The sequence below is a fragment of the Pinus tabuliformis genome, chromosome 5_2 (assembly GCF_031772625.1).
Source record: "Pinus tabuliformis cultivar Carrire ecotype Pingquan chromosome 5_2, CPIR1, whole genome shotgun sequence".
Lineage (NCBI taxonomy): Eukaryota > Viridiplantae > Streptophyta > Pinopsida > Pinales > Pinaceae > Pinus > Pinus tabuliformis.
Genome location: NC_142306.1, coordinates 395230606 through 395248679, shown reverse-complemented (window position 1 = coordinate 395248679; position 18074 = coordinate 395230606). Strand labels below are relative to the sequence as shown.

Below are 18074 nucleotides of genomic sequence, written 5' to 3'. Positions count from 1 at the left end.
TTATCCTCTAGCACAACCACCATTCTGTCCCTTCAAGCTATAAAATTTGAGCTTCCTTCCAAGGCATACTCTATCTGCAAACCATATAACGCAATCTGCCGATACTGAAGTATGTATTGCAAATTCAAATTTCACCTGTAACCCAAAACTCAAAACTTCGAAATCTCCTCTAGTATATTGCCTTCAGCTCTGATACCATGTAGAAAATCCTTTAGATTCGCAAGCTTATACAATGTACTAAAGCACAGGATAATAATCTACTTCTACTTTCAACCAACGGAAGCCAATAGATCAATGAAAATAATAAGAACAAGAGGAATATAAATCAATGACACATAAAGAAAGATGTATCTACGGAAATTCACTGCGGAAAACCCCGCTATCTGTATTGCATATATCAGAAATATGAGTGAAGATACAAAGCGTGTTCTCACTAGAACAATTATGCACAAGTATGCTCAACACTCTAATCTCAAAAGCTATCTCAAGCCAAATCATTATCCTATTCTGCAACTCTCCAAGCCCCTAATCTCTTGTGTAATTCCTATGATGAATAGCTCGTATTTAAAGGGAATTCATGCTTCTTGTTGTCACTGACTGCTTTTTAATCACTAGTTTCTTCAAATTCCTAATAGAAGAGAATTTTTATGCTAACGTTTAGGCCGCATAACTTATCAAGGCCAAATCATACCCTCTCCATTGCATCATGCTCGGAAAGATCTTTCCAGTGGTATATAGAAGTCCAAAAATGGACTTCTGGAGCAGAACATAAAGAATTTTTAAGGTCCACCTTGGAAAAGCCTAGAAAACATAGAAAATAGCTAAGTATGAAGGGTAATTCACAATCAGGACCTAGGGACAAATCAAAATCGTTGATCGGGCTTTCTGGTGGGTAAGGAATACTAGCAAGGTGCGAGAACAGTGATTCATCGATCACTGATATCACATATCGGCAGTCGACGGGTCTGGGCGGAACATTCATCGCAAATCATCTATCAGAGGGGTCCCTGGTCTAGGTGAAACATTTTATCACTGGTCTCAAGGCCGAGCGCTGATATCACAAATAGAAGATCATAGGCACAAAGCGGTGCACACCAGCACAGGGCCAGAACCATCGTTGAACGCCGATATTGCGGGAATTTCCAAAGAACTGAGCTTTAGTGTTAAATTTTCGGGGGGGGGGGAAGAAAACCAAATACAAAGGAAATGCTTGCAAAACAAGGGTCGAGCCTCCCCTTTCTCTCTCCTCCATGTGGCATTGGTGATCGTAAATTGGTGGGGGTTGTAGCTCTGAAACAATGGAAACCATCAATTCTGCGATTTAATACAAAATCGCTAAGGAGGGCCAATTTTTAAATACAAAGAAAGCATGGAAAACATGGCTCGATGGGCCTCTTTCTCTCTCCTCCAGGGGGCCATGAGGCGTCCTCTGATTGGTATTCGGAGCTGATAGGGAAACTGACGTCAAGAGTGGTGGCAGTATGACATGGTCATACGGGGGACACGTGTCACCCAATTTGAACATTTTCAGGGGTGAGATGGGGCTATTTTTGGGTGCCACGTGTCACCACTCACAGGGTGACATGTGGCAGTGATGATGTCACTACAAAGTTTGGTGATCATAGTGGTTAAGGGGAAAAGCTAAAGATGATGGAGCCAATGATTGTGATATGTGGGACTCCTCCCCGGCTGTGATTGTGATAAGGAAGAAGCCCATGAATGCGATAAATTATTACGGAAAGGTCTATAAAGATCTCGCATCCGGACTATCGGCCCACTCCAAAAGAAAAAGGTAAAGAGGCCTCCCTCCCTGTGGTTTTGATTGCGATATATTTTGGTGGACCTAATCCCGCAGATTAGTGATTGCAAGGATAAAGGGAAGCACCAAAGGAAAAACACAATAACACGTTGAAGTGCAGGATTTCATAATAACAAAGGAAAGAATACACTGGACAGGAGCCTTAAGGCCTTAGCGCCTGAATGCTAAGCTACTGGTCGAAGCCCTTGGTCATATGATAAGAAAAGAAGAAAAGTGTTGAAAGAATAAGGGCTTAGGGGGAGGATGAAACCCGCCTGTTTCACCATATTTTAGTGTTAAAGGACCGCGACCGTGGTGCTCCAATATTGTTTTGCAGCAATTTAAATAGGCAGATGGGCTGGCAGTTGTACTAATTGATAGAGCAGGAGGGAGTGCATAAATGAAAATATGGGAGGCCTCTATAGAGGCTTAATGCCTTGGCATGGATTTTCTCTCCTCTGCATAACACAACACTGCTTAAAAACACTCCATCCCTTCTCCACCAAACATGTCACTTAGGCAATTAAGGCAGAATTGATAGAAACTGACCAAGTGGCAGTAAACTGCCTCAACAACAGAGAGAATCATGAAAACAACTGGGATGTGGCTCCATCCAAGCCCTCCACTGAAGCAGCAAGGGGACACCTCCTCCTTCCTCTCTCGACTTTCTTTCTTTAAGCATTCATTTATGTAATTTTCGAAGAAAGGGATTTTATCCCCGTTGTAATCTTAGGTGGGTGATAACAGAGCTTGAAAAAGGCAAGAAAACTAGTATAACATGACAGTTAAGGCTCAGGCTGAGATATTTTGATTGTAATTCAAAGCTCTACCCCTCTTCTTATAAATAATGGGATGAAACATAATACGAGGGTTTTGAATTCTCAGACCCACAAGGGCTGAACTCTGTGTTGCCATTTTGGTTCAATATGGTTTTATGGGACTTCAGTGATATCATGGTTGAGTGTATGGCCTGGTTATTGGGCCCTTTGGGATAAGTGGTGTTTCCCTATTGATTCCAAGCATGATTAATGTACAACAAGTTCCTCTTGGTAATCTCATTTCACTTGTGTTTTTCTTTCTTTGAAATATTGTAATGAATGCAGTTCGTTCCTCTTCAATCTATGGATTTATCTTAGCTACTTTGGTAGAGAATGATACCCATGTTATGTTTGTTCTGAAACCTTCTTTTCTCCTCTATTTCTATCATCTAATTTGAAAACCATGGTTTAGGATTCTTTCTTGCTTACAACCCCATCCATTGAATTCCCCTTTCTGCTAGAACATTGCTGCCTAGGATTCTGTTTGTTACAGCCCTATGCATCTATTTCTCTCCCTCCTTTCCACCTATCCATCATCAATACAACTTTAGTTTAAGCTATCTCATTTTCACGTGTCGGCCACCAGAAGTAGAATTCATTTCTCTTTGAGGTTTCCCAAATACCCCCCAGCATTTGGATCCATGATTTGGCATGATCCTCCTCTTCGAAAGCTTATTGAATGAAGCCCTCATACCTTTTTACGTGACAGTTGGAGTGCTACAACCCCCTCACATATAACCTTACAAGAACTCCTCTATTTAATATGTCCTAGGCACTAGTCTACAATCAACCCAGAGGCTATCTCTAGGGAGATTTCCTTACCTCCTGCTGCACTTGTGTTGCAGGTGCAATATTTAGCCACAACATGTTTCTAGCACCGTTGTCGGGGAATATATTAGAATATTTTTCCTTGGGTATGATAGAGTTTTACATTTTCCCTGTTAGTTTAGCTAGGGAAGTGTGGTTGGAAAATCTCTCACCTTGGCGACTCCACTGTCAAATTTTATGGTAAACATCCTGGCGACTCCACTCTCCATATCTCTATTTGATCATCCTGACTTTCAAACAACCTCACACTCACTCTGATGCTACAGTAATTGAAATCTTTCCATGCCTTTGAACCTGAAAGCACTCATCTAGGAAGGTTTTCGATATGGCCATTCCTCCATTCCTGGCCAACAAATTTTCCCCACTGAATTTTTCTTCTATCGATGGTTATCCCAATCATGTCCCTTTGTTTCATGTGTGGAATACCTATTTGCCTAGATTCAGTGGGAACACATATAGAAGGTCTGACCAGCACCTCAAAGAATTTCATGAATGCATGGAACAACATGACATTTCTCTTGAAGATGTCCAAATGAAATTGTTCATGTATTCCTTAGAGGAGAGTGCTAAAGTTTGGTACCAAACAATACCTCGTGGCAGCATATCTTCCCCAAGAAGTTTTCATACAACATTCAATCACAATTACAAAGGATTGTATCCCTCGTATGCTTTGTTCGAAAATTGTTGCACATAGGTTAATGATGAAAATATACCTGAGGTTGATGACCCTACTGAAGATGTTTATTGAGCCCCGCTCTAAGAAAACATCCCCTCGCATTGAGAAACATCACCCAATGAGCGAGAAAGAGAAGAACAGAATGTCATTGAGCTACCAAAAAACCCTCAGGGGTCTGATTCGGCTGAATGTGATGTTTCCCCTTCCTATGATGAATATGAGTCTAGTGAAGAGTCAAGTGATGCAGAGCCACCACGCTTCCAGTCATGGGAAGTTGTGCAAGAAGAGGAAGCCCATCAGGAGGTCAGCAAGGAGGCTCCAATGTACAATTCTCATCCTTCGCCTAAAGAACAAGACCAAGACCCTCCTCCAATTTGTGATTCGTATTATTCAGAGGAGGAAGAGATGGTCGCAAAATTTTAGAAGGAGTTTTTTTCCAACAAGTGGAAAAAAAGATCCCAGCAGCAAGCTTTTCTTGAAAAGGCTGAAGTTGAGGAGCTAAACAATGATTGTAGCTGCCCTGCCCAGGAGGATATTGACCAGCAGACTACTCATGAAAAGAAGGCAGATGCAAATTTTCCTTGTTCATTCCATGACCCCATGGATGAGTACATGAACCTATTCTTAAGCCAACAACAAAGGTTACTTTAGTAGCATGTATCAGGTTCTTCATTTGTTGATTTTCCATTGTGCATGTTGATTTTGATTTTGTTTTTTCAGTAATATGAAGGCATGTGGTCCAGTGCTCTTATGCTAGCTTGGTTCTATTGGAAATTTGAACATACTTAGCTGAATTAATTACTGTGCATAAGTAGGATTGTACATAAATAAGCTGGTGAGCTTATGGATGAGTACATGAACCTATTCTTAAGCCAACAACAGAGGTTACTTCAGCAACATGTATCAGGTTCTTCATTTGCTGACTTTACATTGTGCATGCTAATTTTGATTTTGTTTTTTCCGTAGTATGAAGGTATGTGGTCCAGTACTCTTATGCTAGCCTGGTTCTATTGGAAATTTGAACATACTTAACTGAATTAATTACTGTGCATAAGTAGGATTGTACATAAATAAGCTCACCAGCTGAGCATTTACTTTCTAGTTGTTAGAGTTTTTTTTTAATCTACATTTTAGATTGAGGAGGAAAGTCCCATGGAGATTTTGTAGATTCATTTATTACTAACTCCATGACCAGTTAAGGCGGAATTGACAGAAACCAACCGAGCAGCAGTAAAACGCCTCAACGACAGAGAGAAGCATGACAATAGTAGGGATGTGGCTTCATCCAAGGCCTCCATTGAAGCATCAAGGGGACATCTCCTCCTTCCTCTCTCGACTTTGTTTCTCTAAGCATTTATTTCTGTATTTTTCCAAGAAAGGGATTCGATCCTTGTTGTAATCTTAGGTAGGTGATAATAGAGCCTGATAGAGCTGAGACAGCTAGTCTAGCATGATAGCTAGGGCTCAGGTTCAAATAGTTTCATTGTAATTCACATCTCTCCCCCTCTTATTCTAAATAAGGGGTTGAAACATAATACAAGGGTACCGAATTCTCAGACCTGCGAGGGCTAAAATCTGTGTTGCCATTTTGTTTCAATATATTTTCTGGGATTTCACCAATATCATGGCTGAGTGTATGGACTGGTTATTGGCCCCTTTGGGATAAGTGGTGTTTCCCTGTTGATTCCAGGCATGATTAATGTGCAGCAAGTTCCTCTTGGTAATGTCATTTCACTTGTGTTTTTCTTTCTTTGAAATAGCATAATGAACGTAGTTGGTTCCTCTTCAATCTATGGATTTACCTTAGCTGCATCGGCAGAGAACGATACCCATGTTATGTTCGATCTAAAACCATCTTTGCTCCTCTATTTCTATCATCTCATTGGAAAACCACGGTTTAGGATTATGTCTTGCTTACAACCCTATCCATTGAATTCCCCTTTCTGCCAGAACATTGCTTGCTAGGATTCTGTTTGTTACAACCCTAGGCATCTATTTCTCTCCCTCCTTTCCTCCTCTCCACCATTAATACAACTTCAATTTAAGTTGTCTCATTTTTGTGTGTCGACCACTAGAAGGAGAAGTCATTTCTCCTTGATATTACCCAAATACCCCCCAACATTTGGATCCATGAGTTGGCCCGAATCTTCCTCTTCAAAATCTTATTGAACCAAGCCCCTCATATCTTTTTACATGACAATTTGAGTGTTGCAACCCCCTCACATATAAACTTACAAGAACTCCTCTATTTAAGATGTCCTAGGCACTGGTCTACAATCAACCCAGAGGCTGTCTCTAGGGATTTTTCCTTGCCTCTTGCGGAAATTGTGTTGCAGGTGCAAAGTTTAGCCACAACACTTCCAAAACTGCGCAATCCAAATATAGGTCCTTCTCTAATTGCATGCATGATATTTACAACTCAGTAAATCATACGACTGATAGTACTTTGTCCCTAAACTCTAGTATCAACTGGTTCTTTGTCAGAATGAACATGCATGAGTTTCTGATGAGGGAATCTTCAGTTAAATAGAGTGACGCTTGTGGATGCACTAGTGTACCAACTGACTCTTAACTCTCTATTAGCTCTACAAATAGTTTGGAACCAATTTAACTGAACATAACTCATTGAACTGAGTTATCTAATTACAACTCACAACTAAACTCATCCTAGACCCATAAAACTTATGGAGAACATATACATTACTTTAGAAAGACTTCCAACTCGAAATTCCTAATATAATTAAGTTAATTAAACTTAAATTAACTATTTACGAGTTTCTATGAGAATAGAATTTGATTTTAATTCTTAGCTTAATTCAAGGACAAATTAAAATGGAATTTCTTGTTTCCATTTCTAAACATATACTTGAGGACAAGCGCTTTGACTGCATCTTCAGATATTTTACCAAAGACATTGATCCAAGCTTCTCTCACCTAGTCTGATGCTTGTCATGTTATTAATGCTTCACTTTCATTCCTCGCCCAAAGTCAATATTCCTCCAACTGAGAGACTGCTAGGTTAAAACCTTGAAAGTCTGCAAGATAAGTGCTTTGAATGGCCTCCATGAGTTTTTGATGAGAAGGAAAGTAGCTACTAAACATCATAGGAGAAAATCGCATAGACTATGTTCCTGCCACGTATGCAGACATGAAAGATGCATGAATCCAATTATCTCTTCTTTTGATAGTTGGGATCTTGCAATGAACCTCTCTTCCTCTACAAAAATCCTTGCAGATTTTGTGCATGCCATAAGATCCACATCGATAGGTTGTTGACCAGATGTTTTAGCCATCATTTCCTCCTATGATTGCTTGGTCATGGATTTGATCAAACCATGCATGTATAGGCTCCATTCATGTCCTAAAAGAGCGCTCCAGAACACATATACCAAACTTTCACTTCAAGCTCCAATACCTGCAACTAGCTTGGGGTTAGATGTAGGGAATGAGGGTATCAAAGCAGGGATCTCTTAGAGGCGTGAATAAATATGGAACTTCCCACATACCGCCTACAAGAGTTTGGGTCGAAGGAATGGTTAATTAGGGACAGTAGCAACGAGAGACTGCTAAAACTCTCTCCTTGTGGATATAGTCTGGCTTCACCCATTTTCTCTTTTGAGGCAAACTTAGATACTAAAACTACACAATTGAGTTGGAAGTTACAATCTCTCGAATACAGTTAACTTCCACCAGAAAATTTTCCTTTTCTTCTACGTAGCCATCACACATTTACCCATTCTTCTTAGATAGATCAATCGTTAGGACCTCTAGGTTGTTGGATGTGGAGGAACAAATTAAACTATAAATTTGGCGGAACAATCTCTGGGATATTCTGGCTTGACAGATCACCATGGCGATAATATATTCTTGACACGTCTCGTTGAGCGCGTTGTTCACATAAGCACTCTTATAAGCAACTTCCACAGCGTTACTCACCCACAAACTCTCCCCAATTCTTCATTTGCAGGTAGCCTAGAGTCCTTGACCGCGTTTGTGTTGGAAAAGTAGAGGAGGAAAAACAAAAATTTCACACACAAAACACACGAGCTACAACTCTTCTATTGATCAAGAAAAACTTGATTGATTACAATGAACCCAGTGAGGGATATTTATATGTTTCCAACTAGCGACTCACATAAAATAACTTGACATGCTACCACACACTAGATTTGTCTATCACTTAACGCAACTTGACTCAACACTCAGTTAACTGACTCTCTAATTTTAGATAAATCTCCATGTAGTAGTTAATTAGCTATTTTAACACTCCCCCTTAATTACAACCACTAAACTAAGACATGACTCATGACAACTCAAACATGTCTGCTGCTCTATGTCTCAGCTAGGCTTACAACACCCAAGTTTCTTCTATGAAAATCAAACACATCTCTTTCTAATGATTTAGTAAATATATCGGCCAATTGATCACTAGATTTACAAGGCTTCAAATGAAATTCTCCATTAGTATCAATATGCTTACTCTTTTTATGAAGCACACTAATCTTGGATAGTGCAATCGTTGAGGTGTTGTCACAATATATTGTTGTTAATCCTTGTTTTTTTCCTTGACTCCATCAAATATTTTTCTTAACCATACTGCTTGACATGCTACTGATGTTGTTGTTACATATTCTGCTTCTATTGATGATAGTGTTACAATAGGTTGCTTCTTAGATTCCTATGGAATCACACCTAGACCAAGATGGAACACATAACTAGAAGTGCTCTTCCTATCATCCAAACCACCTACAAAATCACTATCTCTATATCCAATTAGATCCTTATTTTCTATGATTGCATACATTATGCCACAATATCTAGTTCCTGATTTGTGTCACATAATTCTTTTTCCTTCTCTCCAAATTGTGTGTTTTGGAGTCTCCATAAATATGCAAATCAAATTCACTCCTTGCATAATATGTAGTCTTGTAGCTGTGAGATACATGAGGTTTCCAACCAATCTTTTGAATAGAGTTAGATTAACATATGATCCTTCATCATCCTTGCTTAACTTTGTACCTGTTGCAACTGATGTAGGGATAGGTTTGCAATTCTCCATCCTGAACCTTTTCAGCAAATCTCTAGCATATTTATTTTGGAAAATAAAAATTCCTTCTTCAAATTGCTCAACTTCTATGCAAAGAAAATATTTCATGAGACCAATATTTGTCATCTTAAATTCTTTCATCATGGGTGCTTTAAATTAGTCAAATTCAAATTCACCTGCATAAATCATGTCATCAACATATAAGAAAACAACCAAAATTTGTCTATGCTCATTTACCCTTTGTATAAGGTAGGCTCAATGTTTCTTCTGCAAAATCCATTCTTGATCATGTAGCTATCAATTCTGCTATACCAAGCTCTAAACGCTTGCTTGAGTCCATAGAGCACTTTCTTCAACCTATAAATTTTGTCTTCTTTACCTTCAACTTCATAAACTGGAGGTTGTTGCCCGTAAATTTCTTTTCTAGAATTCTATTCAAGAAGGCTGATTTCACATCCATATGATATACTTTCCACTTGTTATGAGCTGCTGTGGCTAGAACTTCTCTTACATTATCTAATCTGGCTACCGGAGAAAACGTTTCTCCAAACACTATTCTCGATTGCTGTGAGAACCCTTTTGCTATAAGTCTTTCTTTAAATTTGTCAATTTCACCTTTCTCATTCAACTTTGTCTTGTACACCAATTTTACACCAATGAGATTTTTGTCCTTTGGAAAATCAACTAAATCCCATGTATTATTATTTTTAATAGGTTCAATTTATTCATACGTGGCTTGCACCCAATTTTCATCTCTGATTGCTTCTTCAAACGAAGAAGGATGGAATGAAAACAATGCAAAATTTGAACTAACATCCAAATAATCATAAATATCTTTCAGACTTCTCATCTTTCTCTTACAATTGCTTGATTCATCACCTAATTGACTGCTGGGAGAATCTTGACCTATTGATCTGCTTGAAGGTCCATGTTTCTCAGAAAACCTTGGAGTCCTTGCTGGCGTGACTCTGTTTGGTGTCTGCTCTTTTGATCCCTATTGCTCATTTTTTGCTAGATCATGCTCTTCCATCAATGGTGCTTGTGCATCAACTGTTTTGTCTACAGTCCCATTCCATGACTCTTGTTCTTTGAACACAACATCTCTGCTAATTATGGTCTTCTTGGTGATAGGGTTATACAATTTGTAAGCTTTTGATTACTCAATATAACCAGTAAATATGCATTTTTCACTTTTAGCATCTAATTTGCCTCTTCAAATTTTAGGAACATGTGCATAAGCTACACATCCAAACACTATGATATGAGATACGCTACACGACATACCTAACCATGCTACTTGTGGTACTCATAAACAACACATGCAACTGCTTCTACTCAATACTCATTAGACAAGTTTCTTCCTTTCAACATGCTCCTTGCCATGTTCATAATAGTTTTTCTCTTTCCCTTTGCTACACCATTCTGCTACGATGCGTACTTGGTTGTAAAGTATCTTCTAAATCCATGTTGTTTGCAGTAATCATGGAATGCCTTCGAATCATATACTCCACCATGATCCGACCCTAATACCTTTATCTGTCGATCTCTTTAGTTCTCTGCTAAGGCTTTGAATTCCTTGAACTTCGCAAAAGTTTCAAACTTCTGCTCCAAGAAGAAAAACCAAGTCTTTCTACTATAGACATCAATGAAAGTGAGGAAGTAATATCTTCCACTAATTGAATGTGTCCTAATAGGTCCACACAAGTCTCTATGCACTAGCTCAAGGGGTTTCTTTGCTTTGTATGCAAGTCCCTTTGGAAAACTTTCACGGTGTTGCTTTTCCAATATGAAACACTCACAAGTACTAGTAGGTTCTTTGATGGGAAGTAATCCTCTCACCATTTGTTTCTGCTACAACAATCTTAAACCAGAAAAGTGCAAGTGTCCAAACCGAAAGTGCCATAATCAATAATCATTAGAACATGCAACTGTAAAAAAACGGACCTGATCACTGTAATTCACGACTAGAGGAAAGAGTATGTTCCTCATCATATGCACCTTTTCTATCAACTGCTTGCTTGGGGGGCTTGTCATATATGACACACTCTTGTCCTTGAAAGATAACTTTGTATACCTTCTATGTCAATTGGCCAACACTTATCAAATTATGTTTGAGGCCAGGGAAAAAATATACCTCTAAGATTGTCTTCGACTCCCGCTGCTTGGTCATAATTTTGACCACTCCGTTGCCATCTACATCCATAGTCTCGTCAGTTCCAATCTTTACCTCTGTCTTCACAAATTGATCGAAATTTGCAACAAATTCTTGTTTCATGTCATGTGGTTACTGCAAGGACTATTTAATAACCACGCATTATAAGAAGGTTCATGCATGGCATGACAAGCTAGGAACATGGAGTTAGTACTCTCTGTAGTGACACTAGCTCTCTGGTTCCCTTGATCAACTATCCTCTTCCTGCAATCACGGACATAGTGACCAAATTTATTGCAATAATAACATCTCACCTTTGATTTGTCAACTCTTTAATTATTTTTGAAGCTTCTGTAGTTGCTTCCACTTTCATGTTCATGCTCTTCTCACTCATCTCTTTGACCATCATGTCTTCCACCTTGTCCTCTGCCTCTCGATCTACTTTCACCTTGATCTCTGTCTCTTGAAATAGAAACTTGGCTTTTGAAAGCAATTTCTAAAGTGGAACCCCTATTTCTGTCTATCCTTACCTTGTGTGATAGAAGTGATCCCATCAATTCATCAACTGTTAGTGATGTCAAATCCTTGACTTCTTCTATGGCTGCTACCACAAAATCAAATTTGGTAGGCAAAGACCTGAGGACTTTCTCAACCACTGTTTGATCTTTAATTTCCTCACCATAAATTTCTAACTGATTTACGGTAGTCATGGCACGATTCATGAAAGAATCAATGTCCTTTGTCTACTTCATCTGCAGACTTTCAAAATCTCTCCTAGTATTTTGCAACTTAACAATATTGACTATGGCCATACCTTTATAGCTTGTCACCAAGGTCTCCCATGCTTCCTTTGCTCAATATGTGATCATAATTTTCTAGAACACTGCTCGGTCCACTCCTTGTTGGATAAGCTGCAACGTTTGCACATTCTTCTTTTTGTCTTTCTTCCATAGATCTCTCTCTACATTAGTGAGAACTCGTTCTTCTGCTTTATTCTTAGGTTTTGAAAACCTAAACTAAACATAATGAGTCTACAACATAGTCGCCATCTTAATGACCCACACATCATAATCCTTCCGTGTAAACAATGAGAATTAAGACCAAAAAATTTAGAAATCCATTTTTAACACAAAAAATAAATAAATAAATAAATAAAAAACAAATCCCCTTTTAAAAACTTTAAAAAACCTTCTTTAATTAATTTTTATAAAAACACTTTAAAAATACTCTTTTCAAAAAATATTATTAAAATACTTTTAAAATATTATATTATAATTAAAATCCCTTTCTTGGAATATACTCCCCTTAACATATAACAAAAAATATGTCACGTCATGTTCCAAAGGTTTAATACCGACGTGATTTGTTTAGTTTGAAACTCCTTCAAACTTTCAAAAAGTACAACCCACATGCCTTTTATGAAGGACTTCAAACCCACGTGATTTTGCCTTTTCGATATTACGTCGAAACAACTGACATAATTTTTTAATACCTTCTGAATTAACTCACGGAACACACAAATTCACGGGATTTTGCCTTTTCAGTACGTTGAAACAACGAACTTAATATTTAAGGAGGCGGAGGAATTCAACGAACTTAATTTTTTAAGGAGGGGTTTAGGGAGATGGGGGAATTGACTCGACCGTTAAAAGTGGTTGGAATAATGAACTTAATTTTTTAAGGAGGCATTTAAAAGTGGTTGGAATACAAACTTAATTTTTTAAAGAGGTTTTTACGGAGGGGAGGAATTGACCAGAGGATTAAAAGAGGTTGGAGTTTGGGGAAAAAAATTCAAAAAACCTTGCAATAACAGTGTTTTAATGACGTTTTTGATGGTGGAAATAGATTCAGCACTATCAAAAACCTTTAAGGCACCCAAAATATTGAATTTTGATAGTTATATCTTGGATCTACAAAAATTCCTGCTGGATTTTATCAAAATATGATTAGAATTTCCATGATTTTCAAGACAAAAAAGCAGTTTGGTTAGACTAAGACATTTGCATTTTTTAAAACATTTTGAATTAACTCAATGAATGGCCTTGTAATATGTCGGGCCTAGTTTATGTACTAACGATTTCGCAAGGCAATTTAAAAAAAAAAATCAAAATACGGGCTTCCTCCGTTGGCCCTCTTCTCAATAGCTCTGCAGGCACTACAGATCTTATGTTCCTTTCTCAACTCTGATACTAGTTTGTTGGAAAGACAGAGGAGGCAAAACACAAATTTTACACACAAAACACATGAGTTGCGGTTCTTCTATATTACCGTTCTTTTATTGATCACACAAAATTAGATTCATTACAATAAATCCCGATGAGAAATATTTATATGTTTCCAACTAGCAAATCACCTAAAATAACTTGACATATAATAACACATTAAATTCATCTATCACTTAAATCACTTCACTCAACACCTAACTCTCTAATTTTAGATAAATCTCTCTGCAAAAATTAATTAGTTATTTTAACCATCCATCTTCAATCATTTTTTATCTTCGAACTGCCCACGAAATACCCTACGCAATACGGCGATTCCTATTTCCACCACAGATTTTTAATTAATGCCCCCTGACATGTGCGGGGATAGGGAAATATAATGCTCGCCCTTTTTTTTTTCTCCTCCAGACATGGGTGATGAGAGAGAAAAAAACAAGCGCGGGGTGTTGTAATGTCTTAAATCGACCCCATGTCAGGTCACATTAATGATGCTATAGTCCATGAAATAGCACTTGCCTCCAGACATGACGGGCGCGCGTTATATTTCCTTATCCCCGCACATGCGTTATATTTCCTTATCCCCACACATGTCGGGGGGCATTAATTAAAAATCTAGGGTAGAAATAGGAATTTCCTACGCAATACCCTACTTACGGAAGAGAAGATGTAGGTTCTCCGGTTAAGTAACGTGAGATGTTCTATTTATAATAAATGGTGATGGGATCCTGATAAAAGACAGATGTCGTTTTTGTCAGTCCAATAACAAAACGGTCGGTAGACAAAACTTGGCCTGACCATTTAAAAACTGAAACACCCATCCGCGTAAAAATATATCGAAAAATTAGTCTATGAATAATAAAGAAATTGTTAAATATATTTGATCGAATATTCTTTTCCTTCACGATTATCCAAGTTCCTAAATAATTATGAATTGTCTAACATTGAATAAGGTTTAATTCACGGCCCATTTTGTTCAATTGAAATGCATGATTGGTACTTCAAGTTCCCCGCCAAACGAGCCTGTGTCCACTTTAAAAATACAAGATATATGATCGAAGTCAGCTGCTCCAAGAATAAATATATGAAATCAAGGAGAAAAATTCGTCTGAGGTTTTCTAAATTTCAAGTTGCAATTTATATATCGCATTGAATGCCTTGTGCGAAGAAAATTGAGTTTGTGGAAGCATTCATATTTTATGTGAAACAATCGTGGCCATGTCATACTTGCGATTACAATTTTCTTTGTATGTTATAATGTAAATGGATATAACAGGCAGGTTGTCCAAATTTCTATTGACAGATTGTGGATAATTGTGTTTTGATATAACTCTATCGGATTAGGTTTAATGGTGGATGTCATTTGCCAATTAATATAGAGACAGCAGGTGTAAATTATTTCGTTTCGAAATGGTTTTTTGCACTCAAAACGGATAAAGTACGTCATTCATCTTTTAAGCGAAAGAGCTTGCAGAGTCAGAGATTCACCTGCGTGGAATAAAAGAATCCACGGAAGCTATTTTTGCCGTTACATACTGCCCCAGATCCCGCCCCGAGAAACATTACACCAGACCCCAGAATCCCAGATCGGTGAGCTTAATCGGATTGTAGATTTTCTGAATATTTGAAAATCTGACGGACATGGACAAGATCAAAAAAAAATTACAACCGAATATAAAAATCTGAGGGACATGGACACGATGAAAAAATTGACCACGCCATCGACTTAAGGATGCATCCATGTATGCCCCACTTCAACCTTTCCGTGTCGGTAAATAAACGCGTAACCACTATTTTATTCATGGAAGAGTGTTCGACTGGTTGGTGGGGGAAAACCCAGCCGCCCTGCATCCAGTCGTTAGTAGGCACAATCCTAGTCAAATCTGACGATGGCAGGTCGGAAACACTATCTTATAATCATATATTTTCTTCTGTAGGCAATGTTATAAATTAGCAGAAATCTATTGTCCGAAATATTTCGTTCATAGCTTTTGTTTTCAGTTAACTCATACCCTCATCTTCTTATTGCTTTTGGAGTGCCCTTATACGGATCTGTTCCTTGTCTTGGAAATTTCATGTATTCGAGGAACTAAATCTCTGTTCATGAGATCTGGGAAATACAGTCCGCGAATATACATTGATATTGTAGTCGAGGTGTTTGTAGCTCCCATGACAGCCATTGAAGAGCACCAAGAAAGGGATTCAGCTCCCTCTGCAAGTTTAGATCAAGAAGATGGAGTTGGAAGCCAACAGCGTTTTGCAGTATCAAAGGCCTGCCAAAGTGGTTCGGGGAGTAAACACCAAGAGCTTGTTTGCCTGCAAGGTCGTTCTAGAATGTCAGTTAACTTTTACTCCATTCTGCCGCTCAAAAAGTACCGATGCGTGTCAGCAATCAAAGGTCGTGAGGGTTGCATTTATTCTATCGCCTTTGTGAAAAAATATAATTTGCTATACAGTGGATCCATTGGTAAGGGCCTTCGAGTATTTGAACAATATGATGAATACCGAGAACCCGTAGAGCCCTGCAGATTCGGTTGCGAAAGTGGAACAGTTAAATGTATTCTGGTTGTCGAAGATAAAATATTCAGTGCCCACCAGGATCACAAGATTAGAGTATGGAAACGTTCTAAGGCTCAACAGGACTCTTCTCTGCGTCATAATCTAGTGTGCACGATACCCACCGTGAAGGACTATTTGCAGAACTTTCTGGCGCCTAAAAATTATGTTGAGGTCCGCCGGCACAAGCAGTGCCTTTGGATCCAGCATGCAGATACAATATCTGCAATGGCGGTAGAAAATGGTAATCTATATTCGGCTTCGTGGGACAGAACGGTGAAGGTGTGGAGGCTCTCTGATTTCCGTTGCGTGGACTCGTTTCGAGCGCACGACGACGCCATAAACGCACTCATCGTTTCTTCGCGTGGTTTGGTGTACACTGCCTCCGCCGACCGCACAATCAAAGTCTGGACGAAATACGCCGATCATAAAAGACATTCGCTGGTGACCACGATGAATAAGCATAAATTTGCAGTGAATGGTCTGGCTTTAAGCCCGGACGGTTTGATCCTGTATTCTGGTGGAGGTGATTCTTCAGTTTTCGTGTGGGAGGTCGATAAATTGGTCGATGGAATGAACAAATCTGTCACTGGCGAGTTGAAGGGACACAGACAAGCTGTGTTGTGCTTGGCAACGGTCTCCGATATGGTTTGTTATGGATCTGCCGATAAGAGCATTAGAGTTTGGAGAAGAGAAGCAGGTACTTTGCATAGGTGCGTAGCGGTTTTGGAAGGCCACACAGCTCCTGTAAAGTGTATTACTGCACGCGTTGATGATTTGATGAACTGCTATATGATATACACGGGTAGCCTCGATGGAGGAATTCGAGTATGGAATGTATTAGATAAGGGCGTGGATGAAACCGATAGATATATCGATGTTCACATTAGATTGGGCGGGTGTCATTATCTGGGTTTTTAAAACGTCTTTCAATTACTGTATTTTGAGGATTGCTCTGAAATTGAGTTTGTTGAGAGTTTATTGAAGTGGTTCAGGTGATAGAACGGAACTTTGTATTGTGAAAGTGTAAATGGCCATTAACTACCAAATATTCACAGCTAATAAATTTAAATATGTTAGATTATGTGTTGTCTTGCGGACGAAATTTGCAGCCGGAGAACCCAGAAAAATCTAAACGCAGCGTAAAGGCGCCATGTGTGAATGAAGATGGAAAATCGTGTTCAAAATAAAATGTCACATAGTCAATTGAAATTCGAAGGAAATCGCAGTGGCTTTTCCTGAAAAAAGGGATGGTATATTCTACAAAATATGTCTGTTACATATATATATAGAAAATGTTGTGGGTAGGAAAAAGATTTGTCGACGCTTTTTAACCATCTTGATGAATTGCAAGTTGTTTATTTATTATATAGGAGTTGTCTATAATGTGGTTTTTTGGAGATTTTTGTGATAGAATCTGTCGGAAGAAATTGAGGTTAAATCTTGATTTATTGAAGTGAAAATGGTTTTTTAACTGCATATTTGGATTCAGCACCCTGAAAATCCCTTGGAACGTTTTGATTGTGCAAAAACTAGCTATCAAATTTGCTATTCCAATAAATTACTACGAGATTTTGACCCAAACTTCCAAAAAAATCACATTATAAACAACGGCTTACCACATGAGGCCAACTGTATATATATTTCATTTAAAAATATCCGTCGCTAATTTTTAATGTTTGAATGGGTTGTAATGTTAAAAATTAAAATTAATAAAATAGCGCTAATTTGGTCTGTTTGAGTCTGATTTTCAAGGTGGGCGGTATTAAATGTCACATCGTGCTTATATCTATAATAAATCGTCGCGCACGTTTACATATATTTCTTTTTTCAGTTATCTATTTTAAATTATTTCGAATTTAATTTTACTGACCATTTTATTATTTTTTTCAAGGTGGGTATTAAATGTCACATCGTGCTTATATCTATAATAAATCGTCGTGCACGTTTACACATATTTCTTTTTACCGTTATTTATAT

The 18074-nt window shown here is 38.3% G+C and overlaps 1 protein-coding gene across 1 annotated transcript; it reads left to right on the top strand.

Annotated features, from left to right (window-relative positions):
- Positions 1-15641: 15641 nt before the first annotated feature.
- On the top strand, positions 15642-17015 carry LOC149159170 (protein JINGUBANG-like). Its single transcript, XM_089434217.1, has one exon. The coding sequence runs from the start codon at positions 15642-15644 to the stop codon at positions 17013-17015; it is 1374 nt and encodes a 457-aa protein (XP_089290343.1).
- The last annotated feature ends 1059 nt before the right edge of the window (positions 17016-18074 follow it).